Source organism: Salvelinus alpinus, chromosome 4 (genome assembly GCF_045679555.1).
Source record: "Salvelinus alpinus chromosome 4, SLU_Salpinus.1, whole genome shotgun sequence".
Lineage (NCBI taxonomy): Eukaryota > Metazoa > Chordata > Actinopteri > Salmoniformes > Salmonidae > Salvelinus > Salvelinus alpinus.
The window spans coordinates 68,387,108-68,404,530 of NC_092089.1; the positions used below are offsets into that span (position 1 = coordinate 68,387,108).

General features: G+C 42.4%; 1 protein-coding gene across 5 annotated transcripts in view; it reads right to left on the reverse strand.

Annotated features, from left to right (window-relative positions):
• LOC139574242 (phospholipid-transporting ATPase 11C-like) overlaps positions 1–17,087 on the reverse strand; it is a 63,572-nt gene extending 46,485 nt beyond the window's left edge. For all 5 annotated transcript variants that reach the window (XM_071398641.1, XM_071398640.1, XM_071398638.1 and 2 more), the window contains exon 1: positions 16,530–17,087. In XM_071398641.1, coding sequence (XP_071254742.1) covers positions 16,530–16,556 — 27 coding nt within the window. In that variant the 5' untranslated portion in view covers positions 16,557–17,087. The remainder of the gene's footprint in view (positions 1–16,529) is intronic.
• Between the last annotated feature and the right edge of the window lie 336 nt (positions 17,088–17,423).

A 17,423-nucleotide genomic window follows, 5' to 3' on the forward strand; every position in this document is an offset into this window, starting at 1 on the left:
CCACTTATCTAGACAAGGTTTACTACTCTATATTACAGCAGTTACTTCCAAGGGAGTAGGAGACTGGGTCACTACAAGGCTAGCTCACCTGCCATTTAGGCTAGTACACAACTTGCCCTCAGCCACAGGGAAACGGGAGGGGAGGAAACCCCAGAACAAGAAAGCAGATTGAAATGGTGCAATGAGTACACCTGGATAACATGAAGGGAAAAAAACAAACAGCCAAGAATATACAAACTGGCTGAACTGCGTTGTTGCTTAACAACCGTTTTTTGTGAACAATACATAGTCAAAACACAAGTAGCCCATTACAAATGTGGCGGCTGTAATGCAAACGGAATTCATCAAGAGATGGGGATGACTAAGTGCGAAAACTGCTCAATTATAAAGCAAATCTGCTAGGTAACAGTGAGTGCATAATGTTTGAAAACAGGCAACACATGAGGCACCAACGCTGTTATTCACTGCAGTACTTGTGCTGGCACTCCTCTCTCACGCACTCTACCACTTTCACCATCTGACTACCTCTTGCACTTGCTTTCTCTTATTCACTCAGTTTCAAATCACACATTCACCTACTCCTTTTTTCCCCTTCTTTATAGCATTTACTAAACTAAAGTAAAAAAATTAACTTATTTTTCCTAACTGCATTGTTGGTTAATTACTACACCTGTTGTATTCGGCACGTGACAAATAAAAATTGGATTTGATTCATTTACAGGCTCCAGCCAATGGTTTCCACCAGACTTCAAACCTTGCGTCTATGACTAGCCTACAGTTTAGACTATGTGGCTTAGAGACGTCGTACCATCATGACACCATGGTGTCACCGGCATCACTGGTTCACCCACAAAAGGGCCATTGTAGTTCCTATGCCTCTCCTGACTGCCATTCGCAGACAGTGCTGAGAAGCACCATAGTTTATTATTAGGACAATGGAAACTTGAATTGAGGACCGGTTCGTCCCAAGGAGCTGCTGTTGAATGGAAAAGGCCCATTGTTCCAGTAGCGTCACAGCAAGCTGCAGCAAGCAGACAGTGTAGTGTACGTGTACTGCGGACTGGCCTGCATTACACCGGGGGGGAGAAACTATGCTAGACATCACTTTGGAATCCACCTAGAGCTGAATAGAGCAGTCTAGTAAGCTTTTGACAGATGTTGTGCTGCTGACTATTGGGGGAATGTTTTTCCAAGACCTTAGACATCCCTGTTGTGAGACGATAGCCCTAACAGCTGGCCATAAGAAAGATATTTTTCTTGAAAAGGGAGATTGACAAGTGAGTCATACAGGATGTGCGTACTAGGGACGTAAAGATTCACAGATAAACATCTTAACTGGGGACCTAGCGTTGAAGTCGGAAGTTCACATACAATTAAGTTGGCGTCATTAACAGTCCACAAATTTCAAAGATCTCTACTTTGTGATTGGCAAGTAATTTCTCCAACAATTGTTTACAGACAGATTATTTCACTGTATCACAATTCCAGTGGGTCAGAAGTTTACATACATTAAGTTGGCTGTGCCTTTAAATTCCAGAAAATTATGTAATGGCTTTAGAAGCTTCTGATAGGCTAATTGACATAATTTGAGTCAATTGGAGGTGTACCTGTAGATGCATTTCAAGGCCTACCTTCAAACTCAGTGCCTCTTTGCTTGACATCATGGGAAAATCAAAAGAAATCAGCCAAGACCTCAGAAAAACAATTGTAGACCACCACAAGTCTGGTTCATTCTTGGGAGCAATTTCCAAATGCCTGAAGGTACCACGTTCATCTGTGCAAACAATAGTATACAAGTATAAACACCATGGGACCACGCAGCTGTCATACCACTCAGGAAGGAAACGCATTCTGTCTCCTAGAGATGGACGTACTATGGTGCGAAAAGTGCTAATCAATCCCAGAAAAACGGCAAAGGACCTTGTGAAGATGCAGGTACAAAAGTATCTATATCCACAGTAAAAGGAATCCAATATCAACATAACCTGAAAGGCCGCTCAGCAAGGAAGAAGTCACTGCTCCAAAACCGCCATAAAAAAAAGCAAGACTACGGTTTGCAACTGCACATGGGGACAAATATCATACTTTTTGGAGAAATGTCCTCTGGTCTGATGAATCAAAAATAGAACCGTTTGGCCACAATGACCATCGTGATGTTTGGAGAAAAAGGGGGAGGCTTGCAAGCCAAAGACCACCATCCCAACCGTGAAGCATGGGGGTGGCAGCATCATGTTGTGGGGGTGCTTTGTTGCAGGAAGGACTGGTGCACTTCACAAAATAGATGGCATCATGAGGGAGGAAGATATATGTGGATATATTGAAGAAACATCTCAAGACATTAGTCAGGAAGTTAAAGCTTGGTCGCAAATGGGTCTTCCAAATGGACAATGACCCCAAGCATACTTCCAAAGTTGTGGCAAAATGGCTTAAGGACAACAAAGTCAAGGTATTGGAGTGGCCATCACAAAGCCCTGTGACCTCAATCCTATAGAAAATGTGTGGGCAGAACTGAAAAAGCATGTGCGAGCAAGGAGGCCTACAAACCTGACTCAGTTACACCAGCTCTGTCAGGACGAATTGGACAAAATTCAACCAACTTATTGTGGGAAGCTATCCAAAACATTTGACCAAAGTTAAACAATTTAAATACAATGCTACCAAATACGAATTGAGTGTATGTAAACTTCTGACCCACTGGGAATGTGGTGAAAGAAATAAGCTGAAATAAATAACTCCACTTTATTTTAAGAATGTGAAATGTCAGAATAATAGGTGATCCTAACTGACCTAAGACAGGGAATTTTTACTATGATTAATTGTCAGGAATTGTGAAAAACTGAGTTTAAATGTATTTGGCTAAGGTGTATGTAAACTTCCGACTTCAACTGTATGCATAAGGTATGAGTGCGTCGGTCTGTGGGACCCAAAACCGATCCAAATGTAGCATGCATATTCAGGAAATCGATTCAAAACGTGATGATCGCCAGTTGAAATTTTTTGTTGCTGAAATGCATTTATTTTTACATTCTGAAAATCTTTTGTGACAACTGCGTCCTCTCCTTTAGTGTTTAACTAAGCATGTAATTGATCTACAAGTAATTTTGCATGCCATAATCCTAGGCAATCAATAGCATAGTCAAACTGCGCTGACCAACGAGAGGTAGGCCTATTCCTGACCTGGCACATCTGCGCGTCACCGTCAGCATTCAAATGTTCATAAAATGGCTTAGGCAACATTAGGCTTTATTACCGGAATAAAAAAAACATAGCCTAAGCTACTGCCAGACAACTCATCTGGCTATACATGCTGATCAGGGTTTAGCCAACTACATCTTATTTCGATTGTTCAGGTTCACCATCAGCAATAGTTTTGCTTGAAACAAATCAGTAGCTATAAATGGTCATTTTTTGATACACAGAATAAAGTTGAAATCCAAGGTTATGCTACATATTCATTGGCTAATGTCATAGCTAATTTAAGATAAATATTGATACAGCTAGTAATGTAATACTTTTAATCTGTACAAATATATTAGTGGGCGAAGCTCAGATCAACATCACCCCCCCCAACCGATAGTGCGGTGGTAGATTCCCAGTTTCCTTTATGGCTCAGTTCAGGTGCCTACATACACCATAGACATCTTTTACACACACGTCATCATCTCAGACACATCCAGCGTAGCCATGAGCCCCATCAGCAGCAGATATGGATTATGAATGTGCTCATGCAACAAAATGTTACTGCATCAAATTGTATCGCGTCGAACCCGAATCGATTCGCTCCTCTAATCAAACCTGAAGCGTTTCACACTAAAACGTATCATTCCAGTATCATATCGGCACCCATGCATCTACATACGTATCGAATCGTCTTGAAAAAGGGAGAGACACACATCCCTAATGAATACTAATGAGATGCTGAGAAATTCAAGTGCCACTGTATAAAGGCAATGCAGTCTTCTGCCTCGAGCGCTACTCCTGACGAAACTGAATAAGGAGGGATGTGAAAATGTTTAGGGAAAAACTAGGGACAAGTGTGTAAAAAAAATTAAAATGTAAAGCAGGAAATGCATAAGCGCTTTTGTACGATGCTGACCTAAGTCTGTGTTAGTCCAGTCTGCACTGGGACATATTGTTCCTCAAAAATGTGTCCAAGAGCATGCAGTAGGGTTGGGCGGTATCCAGTTTTTCAAACCGTTTCGGAACCATACCGGGGTATACGGTATTACCGGAAGTGCACACAAGAGGAATTATTTTTATTTATAAAAAATGTAATATTTAGGTAACATGGATCTTGACCCAGGAGGGGATTAATTGTGTATTTTATTACCAAGAAGCTTAAGCTTGCCATCTAGCCACTTAGCCAGCATGTTAGCAAACCAAATGCTGGATATAATTTATTTGGCACATCTTAGAACTATGTTAACTAAGCAGTGGCGTAGCACACACACCTCCGCAAGGTGGGGTGGCCCCCAACCCAAAACCATTGGTATGTGTAAGTACCCCTGTATACGTTATATTGCCCAATCCTAGTATGCAGCACAGACTACATATAGCCACACTCAGACACTTAGCGGACTGGCTCCGCTTAAAAATAGAACTTTTTCCAAGGATAACCACGGTTCCACAGCATAGGTTACGAACTACAGATTAGTAGTCTAAAACTGAAAATATGCAATTGTTCTTTTGAGAAAAAAATTCTTATGTTCATGTTTAAGATCTGCCAAAACGAAAGAATGGATTTCTTTGATGATTTAACACTTGAATTGTGGCGTTTGTGTTTTTTCCTTTCTTTTTTTTTTTACATCTAGCCTACAGCAACATTGGCTCAGAACGGGATGGCTCCAAGTCTGTCTTTTGTAGTATAAAAAAAATAAAAATAAAAAAATTGATAAAAGGTTGTCACTTTGCGCCAGAGTGGCACACCGGTCTAAGGAACTGCATCTCAGTGCTAGATACAGCCTGGAATCTAACCAGGGTATCACAACCGGCCGCGATTGGGAGTCCCATAGGGTGGCGCACAATTGGCCCAGCATCATTAGGGTTTGGCCGGGGTAGGCCGTCATTGTAAATAAGAATTTGTTCTTAACTGACTTGCCTTGTTAAATAAAAAGGTTATATTAAATTTATAAAAAGCAGGTGTGTTCTTTCAGCTGTCCAGTTCAATTTTGAGCGTCAAGTTATTCTGTAACTAGGCCTAGTTTACAGATCTCCACTGTTATTAACAAGAACGTCCTCTTTAGAGGAGGAAAATGACTCAACCTTAATTCAGCTTGAACCCGAGTCCACAACTTTCTGGTCTCTCAGCCCTGCTGTAGTCTGACTCAGTCAGTACTGGAAGGGGTGACTAATGAATTATTCTCCAGGGTCTTGGATGAAATTCTCTGCACTTCATATTTAAAGACCGGGAAAAGTGAGGCATATTTCAAGCAGCACCAGAGTCACACTAATCTATAATTAAAAAGTGTGACTTTGTGCAAGGAGGAGCACTGCCAGAACCCTGCAAAATGACTTCCAGCAGGCCACAAATGTGCATGTGTCTGCTCAAACGGTCAGAAACAGACTCCATGAGGGTGGTATGAGGGCCCGACGTCCACAGGTGGGGGTTGTGCTTACAGCCCAACACCGTGCAGGACGTTTGGCATTTGCCAGAGAACACCAAGATTGGCAAATTCGCCACTGGCGCCCTGTGCTCTTCACAGATGAAAGCAGGTTCACACTGAGCACATGAGCACATGTGACAGACGTGACAGAGTCTGGAGACGCCGTGGAGAACGTTCTGCTGCCTGCAACATCCTCCAGCATGACCGGTTTGGCGGTGGGTCAGTCATGGTGTGGGGTGGCATTTCTTTGGGGGGCCGCACAGCCCTCCATGTGCTTGCCAGAGGTAGCCTGACTGCCATTAGGTACCGAGATGAGATCCTCAGACCCCTTGTGAGACCATATGCTGACACATGCACATTTGTGGCCTGCTGGAGGTCATTTTGCAGGGCTCTGGCAGTGCTCCTCCTGATCCTCCTTGCACAAAGGCGGAGGTAGCGATCCTGCTGCTGGGTTGTTGCCCTCCTACGGCCTCCTCCACGTCTCCTGATGTACTGGCCTGTCTCCTGGTAGCGCCTCCATGCTCTGGACACTACGCTGACAGACACAGCAAACCTTCTTGCCACAGCTCGCATTGATGTGCCATCCTGGATGAGCTGCACTACCTGAGCCACTTGTGTGGGTTGTAGACTCCGTCTCATGCTACCACTAGAGTGAAAGCACCGCCAGCATTCAAACGTGACCAAAACATCAGCCAGGAAGCATAGGAACTGAGAAGTGGTCTGTGGTCACCACCTGCAGAACCACTCCTTTATTGGGGGTGTCTTGCTAATTGCCTATAATTTCCACCTTTTGTCTATTCCATTTGCACAACAGCATGTGAAATGTATTGTCAATCAGTGTTGCTTCCTAAGTGGACAGTTTGATTTCACAGAAGTGCGATTGACTTGGAGTTACATTGTGTTGTTTAAGTGTTCCCTTTATTTTTTTGAGCAGTGTATATGTGATCTTATCCTGAATTCACTTCTGCTGTGCTGTCCTTTGAAATGCTTGTACAACAGCAAAACAAATATCCTTATGTAAGCTATGTACTTGAACTGAGTGGGGTCAGCTTACTTTATCATGCAGCCAAAAACAACAAACATCTACAGTAACAGTCAAAAGTTAGGACACACCTACAGTTGAAGTCGGAAGTTTACATACACTTGTGACAAAAGCCTGCACATTATCCTAAACACACTTATGCTGTGCTGTCCTTTGATGTCCTTGTACAAATAAACAGCAAAACAGATGTCCTTATGTAAGCTACAGTTGAAGTCGGAAGTTAACATACACTTAGGCTGGAGTCATTAAAACTCGTTTTTCAACCACTCCACAAATTTCTTGTTAACAAACTATAGTTTTGGCAAGTCAGTTAGGACATCTACTTTGTGCATTACAAGTAATTTCTCCAACAATTGTTTACAGACAGATTATTTCACTGTATCACAATTCCAGTGGGTCAGAAGTTTACATACATTAAGTTGACTGTGCCTTTAAATTCCAGAAAATGATGCCATGGCTTTAGAAGCTTCTGATGGGCTAATTGACATCATTTGAGTCAATTGGAGGTGTACCTGTAGATGCATTTCAAGGCCTACCTTCAAACTCAGTGCCTCTTTGCTTGACATCATGGGAAAATCAGCCAAGACCTCAGAAAAACAATTGTAGACCACCACAAGTCTGGTTCATCCTTGGGAGCAATTTCCAAATGCCTGAAGGTACCACCTTCATCTGTATAAACAATAGTATGCAAGTATAAACACCATGGGACCACGCAGCCGTCATACCGCTCAGGAAGGAGACGGGTACTGTCTCCTAGAGATGAACGTACTATGATGCGAAAAGTGCAAATCAATCCCAGAACAGCAAAGGACCTTTTTAAGATGCTGAAGGAAGCAGGTACAAAAGTATCTATATCCACAGTAAAATGAGTCCTATATCAACATAATCTCAAAGGCCGCTCAGCAAGGAAGAAGCCACTGCTCCAAAACCACCATAAAGCCAGACTACGGTTTGCAACTGCACATGGGGACAAAGTTCGTACTTTTTGGAGAAATGTCCTCTGGTCTGATGAAACAAAAATAGAACCGTTTAGCCATAATGACCAACTGTGAAGCACGGGGGTGGCAGCATCATGTCGTGGGGGTGCTTTGCTGCAGGAAGGACTGGTGCACTTCACAAAATAGATGGCATCATGAGGGAGGTAAATTATGTGGATATATTGAAGCAACATCTCAAGACATCAGTCAGGAAATTAAAGCTTGGTTGCAAATGGGTCTTCCAAATGGACAATGACCCCAAGCATACTTCCAAAGTTGTGGCAAAATAGCTTAAGGACAACAAAGTCAAGGTATTGGAGTGGCCACCAAAAAGCCCTGACCTCAATCCTATAGAAAATTTGTGGGCAGAACTGAAAAAGCATGTGCGAGCAAGGAGGCCTACAAACCTGACTCAGTTACACCAGCTGTCTCGGGAGGAATGGACCAAAATTCACCCAACTTATTGTGGGAAGCTTGTGGAATGCTACCCGAAATGTTTGACCCAGGTTAAACAATTTAAAAGCAATGCTACCAAATACTAATTGAGTGTATGTAAACTTCTGTCCCACTGGGAATGTGATGAAAGAAATAAAATAAATCATTCTTTCTACTATTATTCTGGAATTTCACATTCTTAAAATAAAGTGGTGGTCCTAACTGACCTAAGACAGTGAATCTTTACTAGGATTAAATGTCAGGAATTGTGAAAAACTGAGTTTAAAATGTATTTGACTAAGGTGTATGTAAACTTCCGACTTCAACTGTACTCATTCAAGGGTTTATCTTTATTTTTACAATGTAGAATAATCAAACCTATGAAATAACAAATATGGAATCATGTTATAACCAAAAAAGAGAAACAAATTATAATTTGATATTCTTCAAAGTAGCCAACCTTTGCCTTGATGACAGATTTGCACTCTTGGCATTCTCTCAACCAGCTTCACCTGGAATGCTTTTCCAACAGTCTTGAGAGTTCCCACATATGCTGAGCACTTGTTGGCTGCTTTTCCTTCACTCTGCAATCCAACTCATCCCAAATCATCTCAATTGGATTGAGGTCGGGTGATTGTGGAGGCCAGGTCATCTGATGCAGCACTCCATCCCTCTCCTTATTGGTCCAATAGCACTTACACAGCCTGGAGGTGTGTTGGATCATTGTCATTTTGAAAAACAAATGATAGTCCCGCAACCCAGACGGGAATGGCGTATTGCTGCGGTAGCCATGCTGGTTAAGTGTGCCTTGAATTCTAAATAAATCACAGACAGTGTCACCAGCAAAGCACCCCCACATCTCCTCCTCCATGCTGCATGTGTGGTTCCCACCATGAAGAGATCATCTGTTCACCTACTCTGCGTCTCACAAAGACACAGCGGTTGGAACCAAAAGGCTCAAATTTGGATTCAGACCAAAGGTCAGATTTCCACCGGTCTAATGTCCATTGCTCATGTTTCTTGGCCCAAGCAAGTCTCTTCTTATTGGTGTCCTTTAGTAGTGGTTTCTTTGCAGCAACCTGCCCATATAGGCCTGATTAACACAGTCTCCTCTGAACAGTTGATGTTGAAATCTGTCTGTTACTTGAACTCTATGAAGCATTTATTTTGGCTGCAATTTCTGAGGCTGGTAACTCCAACGAACTTGGGACTTTCCTGTGGGGGTCCTCATGAGAGCCAGTTTCATCATAGAGCTTGTTGGATTTTGCTAACTTTTCCCACGATTGTGTGTTTAAATATTGCGCTGGTTCTGGCTGGGTGTCTCTGCTTTTCACTGAGTCGGAACTCAAATCCTAAAAAATAAATAATTAAGAAGCGAATGATCCTCTGTGGCCAAATTATTATTTCTGGTGTAGTAGCCTATTTATAATGATTTTATGTAGACATGAGTAAGCTAATTAGCCTGTATAATTTTGGCAATTTAATACAATTGACTTTAGGGAAAGCTTCCCTTAGCCTTATGGATGCGCCTCCTATGTATTTTAACGTCTTCAAAATTCTATAAGAATGATGCACGTCGTCGCATCAGAGTTGGATGTTCTGTTAAGATTAACCATAAACAATGCGATTAGTCATTCTAAGAACCGTTGGTCGTTGTCCTAATCACATTACGCAACCAATGCATATGGATCCGGTAAATTAAAATGTTGCCGGTCAAATGTCTGGAAACCCTGCCCCACACACACATTTCAGAATATTCTTCACATGGCACTGCGAACGCTCTCTGGGGTAATGATGGCGCAGCAGCACGACAGAGGGATTCTCTGGATGAGCCTTCATAAATATATGGATGACGAGAATGCATTTTAAGTGTCGCTACCCCGACGACGATACGCAGGCCAGGAGAGGAGCGTTGAGGATAATTTAAAATAAATGAAGTGGAGTGAATTATTTAAAGGTACAAACTGAGAATTGAAACTTGCTTTTAGACTGCAGATGGAAAACCGCCACAAAAAGCAACGGTGCACCCGTAGCTCCCTTATCTCCCCCAGACCACCTCTCCCCCTGTGGCCCTCAGCCCCCTGAAAGCCTGTCCATTAGGTGCAGTGAGACAGGGAATGCAGGGGCTACAACAGGAAAACCTACTGTATTCCCCTTCATTTCCTCAGGTTCAGTCACGCAGGACCAGGCTCTCTGTGCTCCATCAGCCTAAATATACTTTTTTATTCTGCTGTGTGGTGCAGATGAGCTCCAGTGGCTGGGTTTTCATTATAGGGTGGAGAGCGGAGCAGGGAGAACAGAGAAAAATACATCTGGCGTAAGCACTTCTGTCCATCAGCCAGAATGGAGCCCAAGACTGATGGCGGCAAAACAAAGCGCAGCTCTAATCAATAAGCTCTCCTGATGAAAACAGGCCAGAATTGTGTTTTTTTGTGTGTTTTTTTAAATCACACACCACGGCTGCCCAGGCCTTTGGCCTCTCTGTGCACTCTTACCCTCCTAGAGCACTCCTTCCATTACCCCCCAAAACTCCACCAAAGGCTGGCCCCAGTCTCGACAGACAGTTCTCACTCATCACTTGACAAACTATCCCCCTCTTTCCCAACAAGTGATGTGGTATAGCGGATAGTGGATTCGATTCCCGAACCATCCATACCTAAAATGTATGCACTCCTGACTGCAAGACTGGATAAAAGCTTATGCTAAATGGCATATACTGTGTCTGTGTGGACCATAAGTAATGTCTAAATGCCACAACACATAGTCCAATGAAAGAGTTGGAAGAGAGACTGCTAAATAGTGTAGTGAACAGTAAACATTGAGTTGGCTGGCTGCGCAAGAAAGTGAGCATCTGGAATCATCCAGTCAGGCTTCTCCTCAGCCGAGAAACTATGCATCAGTGAGGAACATGAGCAGCTTCTAACTGGCTGTGTAAAATGTATCCCCGTAGCCCCAGGGCCTCTATGGATACATCAAGACAACCAATGAACGGTCAGCCTGGGACGAAACACCATTGCTCTCAGAAGAATCATAACTGAGAAGGTCTAACACAGACTGGCTGTCCGGTCACAGGAGTGACCAATGTTTGTGTAGGAGGGGAATTGGATCATGGGACAATCCTTGTGTGTGGTGGCTGTAGACTACTGCAGAGAGAGGCTCTTCTCCCCGAGTTGACCCGAGAAGCAGGTTCATAGAGCCTAGAGGCCATCACATTCTGTTTGACATGCATGCCTGGAAAGGCCTGATACAAGACAACATCCCCTGCCAGGCAAGGGCCTGCTTATTAGCGCTTGTGTCCCAGCAGCGTGGAGGCAGCAGGGCCGAGATGGGCCAGGCCCAAGAACAGTCAGTGTGTCCACCTACAGCAGGATGGGCAGCCAAGCCTGCTGGAAAAAAACTGGGACTGCAGCAGCCCAGCCAGTTAGATGGACCTCACACCACAACAGAGAGAGTGAGATGCACGGCAGAGGGAACAAAACTGCCAAACTGCTCCGGCCCTCGCACTTCATACATTGTCTTTTTCAGTCAAAGCCACTGTTGGTTAACACAACCACTCAGTGAGCCCCACCATCTCCACTACTAGATCTCAGAGGTCTGCGTCACCTGACATTTTCTAAGGAAGCATGAACACAAGCTTACGTCCATTTAATATTTTGAACTATTTGGGGGGGGGGGGGGTCATACTGCATCTAGGGTAGAAACTATTCAAGTTTTTACATCTGGAAGGAATGAAGGACAGAAATAAAAATGCATTTTTAAAAAAAGTCCAGAATGAAAGCATAGAATTCTCCAGAATAACAAGCACTTCATTTCATAATTGCTAGAAATATGTGTTTTATAAATAGAAAATTAAAATCAGACGAGGGCAAGAAGGATAATGCCTTTTGAACGCACCATTGTGACAAAAGCCTGCACAATATCCTGAACGCACTTCTGCTATGCTGTCCTTTGAAGTCCTTGTACAAATAAACAGCAAAAGAGACATCCTTATGTAAGCTACAGTTGAAGTCAGAGGTTTACATACACTTAGGCTGGAGTCATTAAAACTCGTTTTTCAACCACTCCACAAATTTCTTGTTTACAAACTGTAGTTTTGGCAAGTTGGTTAGGACATCTACTTTGTGCATGACACAAGTCATTTTTCCAACAATTGTTTACAGACAGATTATTTCACTGTATCACAATTCCAGTGGGTCAGAAGTTTACACACACTAAGTTGACTGTGCCTTTAAACAGCTTGGAAAATTCCAGAAAATGATGCCATGGTTTTAGAAATTTCTGATAGCCTAATTGACTTAATTTGAGTCAATTGGAGGTGTACCTGTGGATGCATTTCAAGGCCTACCTTCAAACTCAGTGCCTCTTTGCTTGACATCATGGGAAAATCAAAAGAAAATCAGCCAAGACCTCAGAAAAAATATTGTAGACCTCCACAAGTCTGATTCGTCCTTGGGAGCAATTTCCAAACTCCTGAAGGTACCACGTTCATCTGTACAAACAATAGTACGCAAGTATAAACACCATGGGACCACGCAGCTGTCATACCGCTCAGGAAGGAGACGCGTTCTGTCTCCTAGAGATTAACGTACTATGGTGTGAAAGGTGCAAATCAATCCCAGAACACCAGCAAAGGACCTTGTGAAGATGCTGGAGGAAACAGGTACAGAAGTATCTATATCCACAGTAAAACGAGTCCTATATCGAAATAACCTGAAAGGCCGCTCAGCAAGGAAGAAGTCACTGCTCCACAACCGCCATAAAAAAGCCAGAGTACAGTTTGCAACTGTACATGGGGACAAAGATTGTACTTTTTGGTGAAATGTCCTCTGGTCTGATGAAACAAAAATAGAACTGTTTGGGCATAATGACCATCGTTATGTTTGAAGGAAAAACAGGGAGGCTTGAAAATTTGTGGTCAGAATTGAGAAAGCATGTGTGAGCAAGGAGGCCTACAAACCTGACTCAGTTACACCAGCTCCGTCACGAGGAATGGGCCAAAATTCAACCAACTTATTGTGGGACGCTTGTGGAAGGCTACCCAAAATATTTGCCCGAAGTTAAACAATTTAAAGGCAATGCTACCAAATACTAATTGAGTGTATGTAAACTCCTGACCCACTACTAGGATTAAAATGTCAGGAATTGTGAAACTGAGTTTAAATTATTTGGCTAAGGTGCATGTAAACTTCCGACTTCAACTGTATGTACTTGAATTGAGAGACCTGACTGCATAGACAGTATCACTGTCCGCTCCAGGAACAGGGAAGATGGCTAGCTAAAGTACTTGGGAACAGAGATTGGGACCTTGACGTCAGTAGCAATTTTAGCATGTAAATCTTGGTGGGGTAAACTAAAAAAAAAAAATGCTTTAGATGCATGCCAGCAAAGCCACTACACAACACTAAACAATACATGAATTGCACTATATAAAAGGTGACCACAAACTGCGCACCACCAAGTCAGAACAGTAGGCTAAGTTATGAGGGAAAGGGACCAAATTATTAGGGTGAGGCACATGGGCTACTAACAGCTTACTACACAACCTACACTTAGTATTACTCTCTTAGCTACAGAATACATATTTCCCTGGCATATTACATCATTTATGCAACAGACATTTTGGGGTTTACCTTGTGCTGTGCTCACATGAACAGGAAGGTGGCGCGGCAGTCCTTGTGGGCACATTTTGTCAAACTTTGTCAAAGTCTGGCATTCTCTGGATTTATGGTGCTTTCAAGTCAACTGGGAACTCGAAAAAAAAACAAGGTCGAATCACAACGTCAGTGATCTTCAGGTCAGAGCTCTAGAAAGAGGCCCAAGTTCCCATCTTGGAATTCCAAGTTGGATGACCGTTCAAAACATATTTTTCCAGTCAGAAATCTCCCCCCAGAGTTCCCAGTTGTCTTGAACTCACTGAAGTGATGCTATATTGACAGCATGGCCAATGTATTCAATCTTTTCTTGACATTGGCATGTGAATATTAATCCTTTTAAGCTTGGAAAAGAGACCCTTAAACCCAGACTTGGACCACACACCCACTCAATAGTAGGCTAGTGATTGCTTTGCAATGCTTGCAGTTAGCCACTGACTCCTTCCAAACCACTCATTGTTGAATTTGCAATTTCCAACTTCTTGTGTAATGTTTATGTCCAATGAGTACCGATACGTTTTATCTTCATATGACTTGATTGAAAAGGATTTGCCAGTAGATTGTCAACGTGATTCATGATGATGACTGCTTGTCTAGCTAAGATTTTGTAAGTATGACGTCGACATGATCAGTTCTATCAAAGCGACGGTAGATATAACGTGATTTGACATCATTTTATCTGTGGCCAATGACCTTGAGCCTTCTTGGATGGGCACTTCTAATGTAACTATGGCAGCACACAAGGGGCTTGAATTTTTGAGGACTCCCCTTAGATTTTGCAGTGACGTAGTGCCCTCATGACAACACTGAGCCAATCACGCCACAACTAGAGAACATTACTAACCCCTAAGCTCCATATTTTCCGCTGGCTGCCCCACCACCACCACAGAAAGCACTGAACTAAGCTTAAAAACCTGCATTCTGGAGCTGCCTTACTCAAGAAAGCAAAAAAAGAGACCATGTTTGTTTGCGGCTTTATTTATTAACTATGATTTTTTTAAATTTTGTTTGCAAACTGATATGTGGCACATATTAATGCCAAAATAATATGCAAAACAAGCTCTGCGCCACCTGCCCTGAATAACAGGTCGCCACTGCTTGATGTGTGTGCTCTTCCCTCAGAGTCAAGGAAGGGGTTTCCAAATGGAATACTATCGCATTTCCACCAGTCTCCTCCTCTTCACAGATCTATCTGCTGCCTTCAAGGGGCTTGAGAGAACATGAAAAGCAGCTCCGTGATTCTGAATTCCTGTCAGAGCATTACAACCTCTGGAGCTTCCCCCTGACGTAAAGCCCAGCACCACTCGTTCTGTTTCCACAGCCATCTTTAATGACTTTGTGAAGACACTCTGTGCTTTAGCGGCACAGTGCATCATAGGGGGAAGACAAGTTGTGCCCATGATTCGTCTTCAGAACGCCTTTGGATTGAGAGAGTCTCTCTCTCTCTCTCTCCCTCCCTCCGAGCAAATGGGAGTGCGGCATGAATTAGGAGGTAGAAAACCAGAGCTTGATATAACGGAACAATGCGCATCAATGACAGCGTGGCTGGCAGCTCCACACGAAACGTTATTTACAGCTCACACAAATGAAATTAGAGGAGCACACAGCTCAGGAGGCAGAAAAAAATAAGCTGAACTGGCATCACTTAGAGGCTGGGAAGAGGGTCAGGCTGCATAATTATAATATTGCTTTTCTTCCTTCACCGCCAGTATCTATACTGCTCACATTGACTCTGGTGGATAAAACCTAAATGTGACAACAGGTTATTGGAAGGTAGGACTATAAAAAGGCAGTAAAAATGTGTTCTTTGACTGAAGCTTGTGCCTGTGGATAAGGACTTGATCCATGCTTCATGTTTGATGAGGACCATCAACCACCGATAATTTAAGGACTATAAAACCCGTAATGTGCAGAATGAAACGTATGGTTGAAATTCACTGGACAACTGAAATTCAACCAAGACAGATGAGCAGCTTTTAGTTAAACAGAAACCAATGATGGATTGGCTACTTTAAATACAGGACCAAAATAAACAGAGTAACAGTAATTGAATTACTGTAAATTAACATTTAATATCACATTCAAGTGGACAGGCAATGACAACCTGTTCTCCAAGAACAGTTGTTTTTAACTGACCATCTGAGAAGACTGATTTACCAGAAAGTTGATAGCTTGTACCCAGAGTGTTCACTCTGGGTGAGAAAGGTCCATGTAAAGAGGGAAACTTTGCAGATCCAGATTCAATACAAGGCATTGAAAACGTCAGCTGTCAATTTCCACTAAAGGCAAATTGCTCAAATCAGGCAATGTTTTACTTCAATTGACAACAGTGACTCATAACTACAAATGCAGTAGGCTACAAAGAATGTTTGTGTTGTTCAGCTAAAAACAGATTAATTTTGCCATGTTAGTAATAGTGTAGCCAATAAGCTACTGTACCTTAAACAGTCTAGTTGCAAAAATGATATTTAGCACGTTGGTAATACTGCCAGCAAGCATGGTTTCATTGGTAGCAAGTGGCATCTCTCATAGCTGAGAGCACATTAGCTATCTTGATAATTGCTTGACAGATGAGCAAAATGAGACAGTCTATATACTCAACTAGCGATAATCCGCTAACGTTGGAAGGGGTGTAATCATTAGTCCAAAACGTTTTGCAACGGAAACAATTTACTCTAAACGAAAAACGTTTCTACTCGACAAATTCAGCTAGGACCCTCCCCGTTTCGTTCCTAGTGAATACACCCCTGGCTATAGCTATCAAATGCTGCTTAAACTTGAGTGCCGGGTGGCAGGCTAGCCATGTGTATTGCATACATACCAAACGGTTCAGTCTTCTCCGTAGCATATTTGAGTTTTTTCTTCTTTGGTAGCTGGGGACACCAACGAACTATTTTTATTTCAACCAGTTTACTACAGACTCTGTTTGAGCTTTTCTGATAAATAATAAGTAACGTTGCATTTATATTTGTTAACTAGCTCTCTATTTTCTACTCTAGTAGTGCTTATAGCTATATGGAATGCCGCAGCGATGCTACATTGTTTCCATTTTGTTTGAATTCTATCTCTTCTAACCATTCGCATTCTCCCTTTTAAATATTTTCCGCGTTGCGTTTTACTGTTCTAGTCGTGCTTCCCCATCCAAAAAACTGAAACTGTCCGCGACATCCTGTAGTTCTATGCCCTGTTGCTGTATCTTTCCGAATTAATCATCACATACGATTCAACTCGCGGCACCAGTCACAAAAAAAATGTGACCGACATACAAAAAGTAACTTAAATTTCGTTTCATACGCAGGTCTTTCTCGCCTACTACTGCCCCCTTATCTCCCGTCAGTCAAACCCCTGTCAAATATATATTTTCTACTCTACCCCCCCATTAGCGTCATCAGCGTCTCGTCCATTGACGATATCATATGAACGACTCGTCAGCAACACTAAAAAATAACTTCCGGGTCATGGAATTTCGGAAATGTTTTAAATAAAAGTTCCCTACGTAATAGAAGAAAAGTGTCAACAACCTGTATTCATTCATGATAATATATATTTTTTTTAATAATCTAAACATGAACAATGATTCATATTTGTTCATATTTAAGGGACATTTGCATTATATTTGGGTATTAAAACATGTTCCAAGTTCAAATAAATGACCTCAATGCAAATCACTGTATATTAAATACCTATTGGCTTATAGAGCAAAAACTATTCTAGG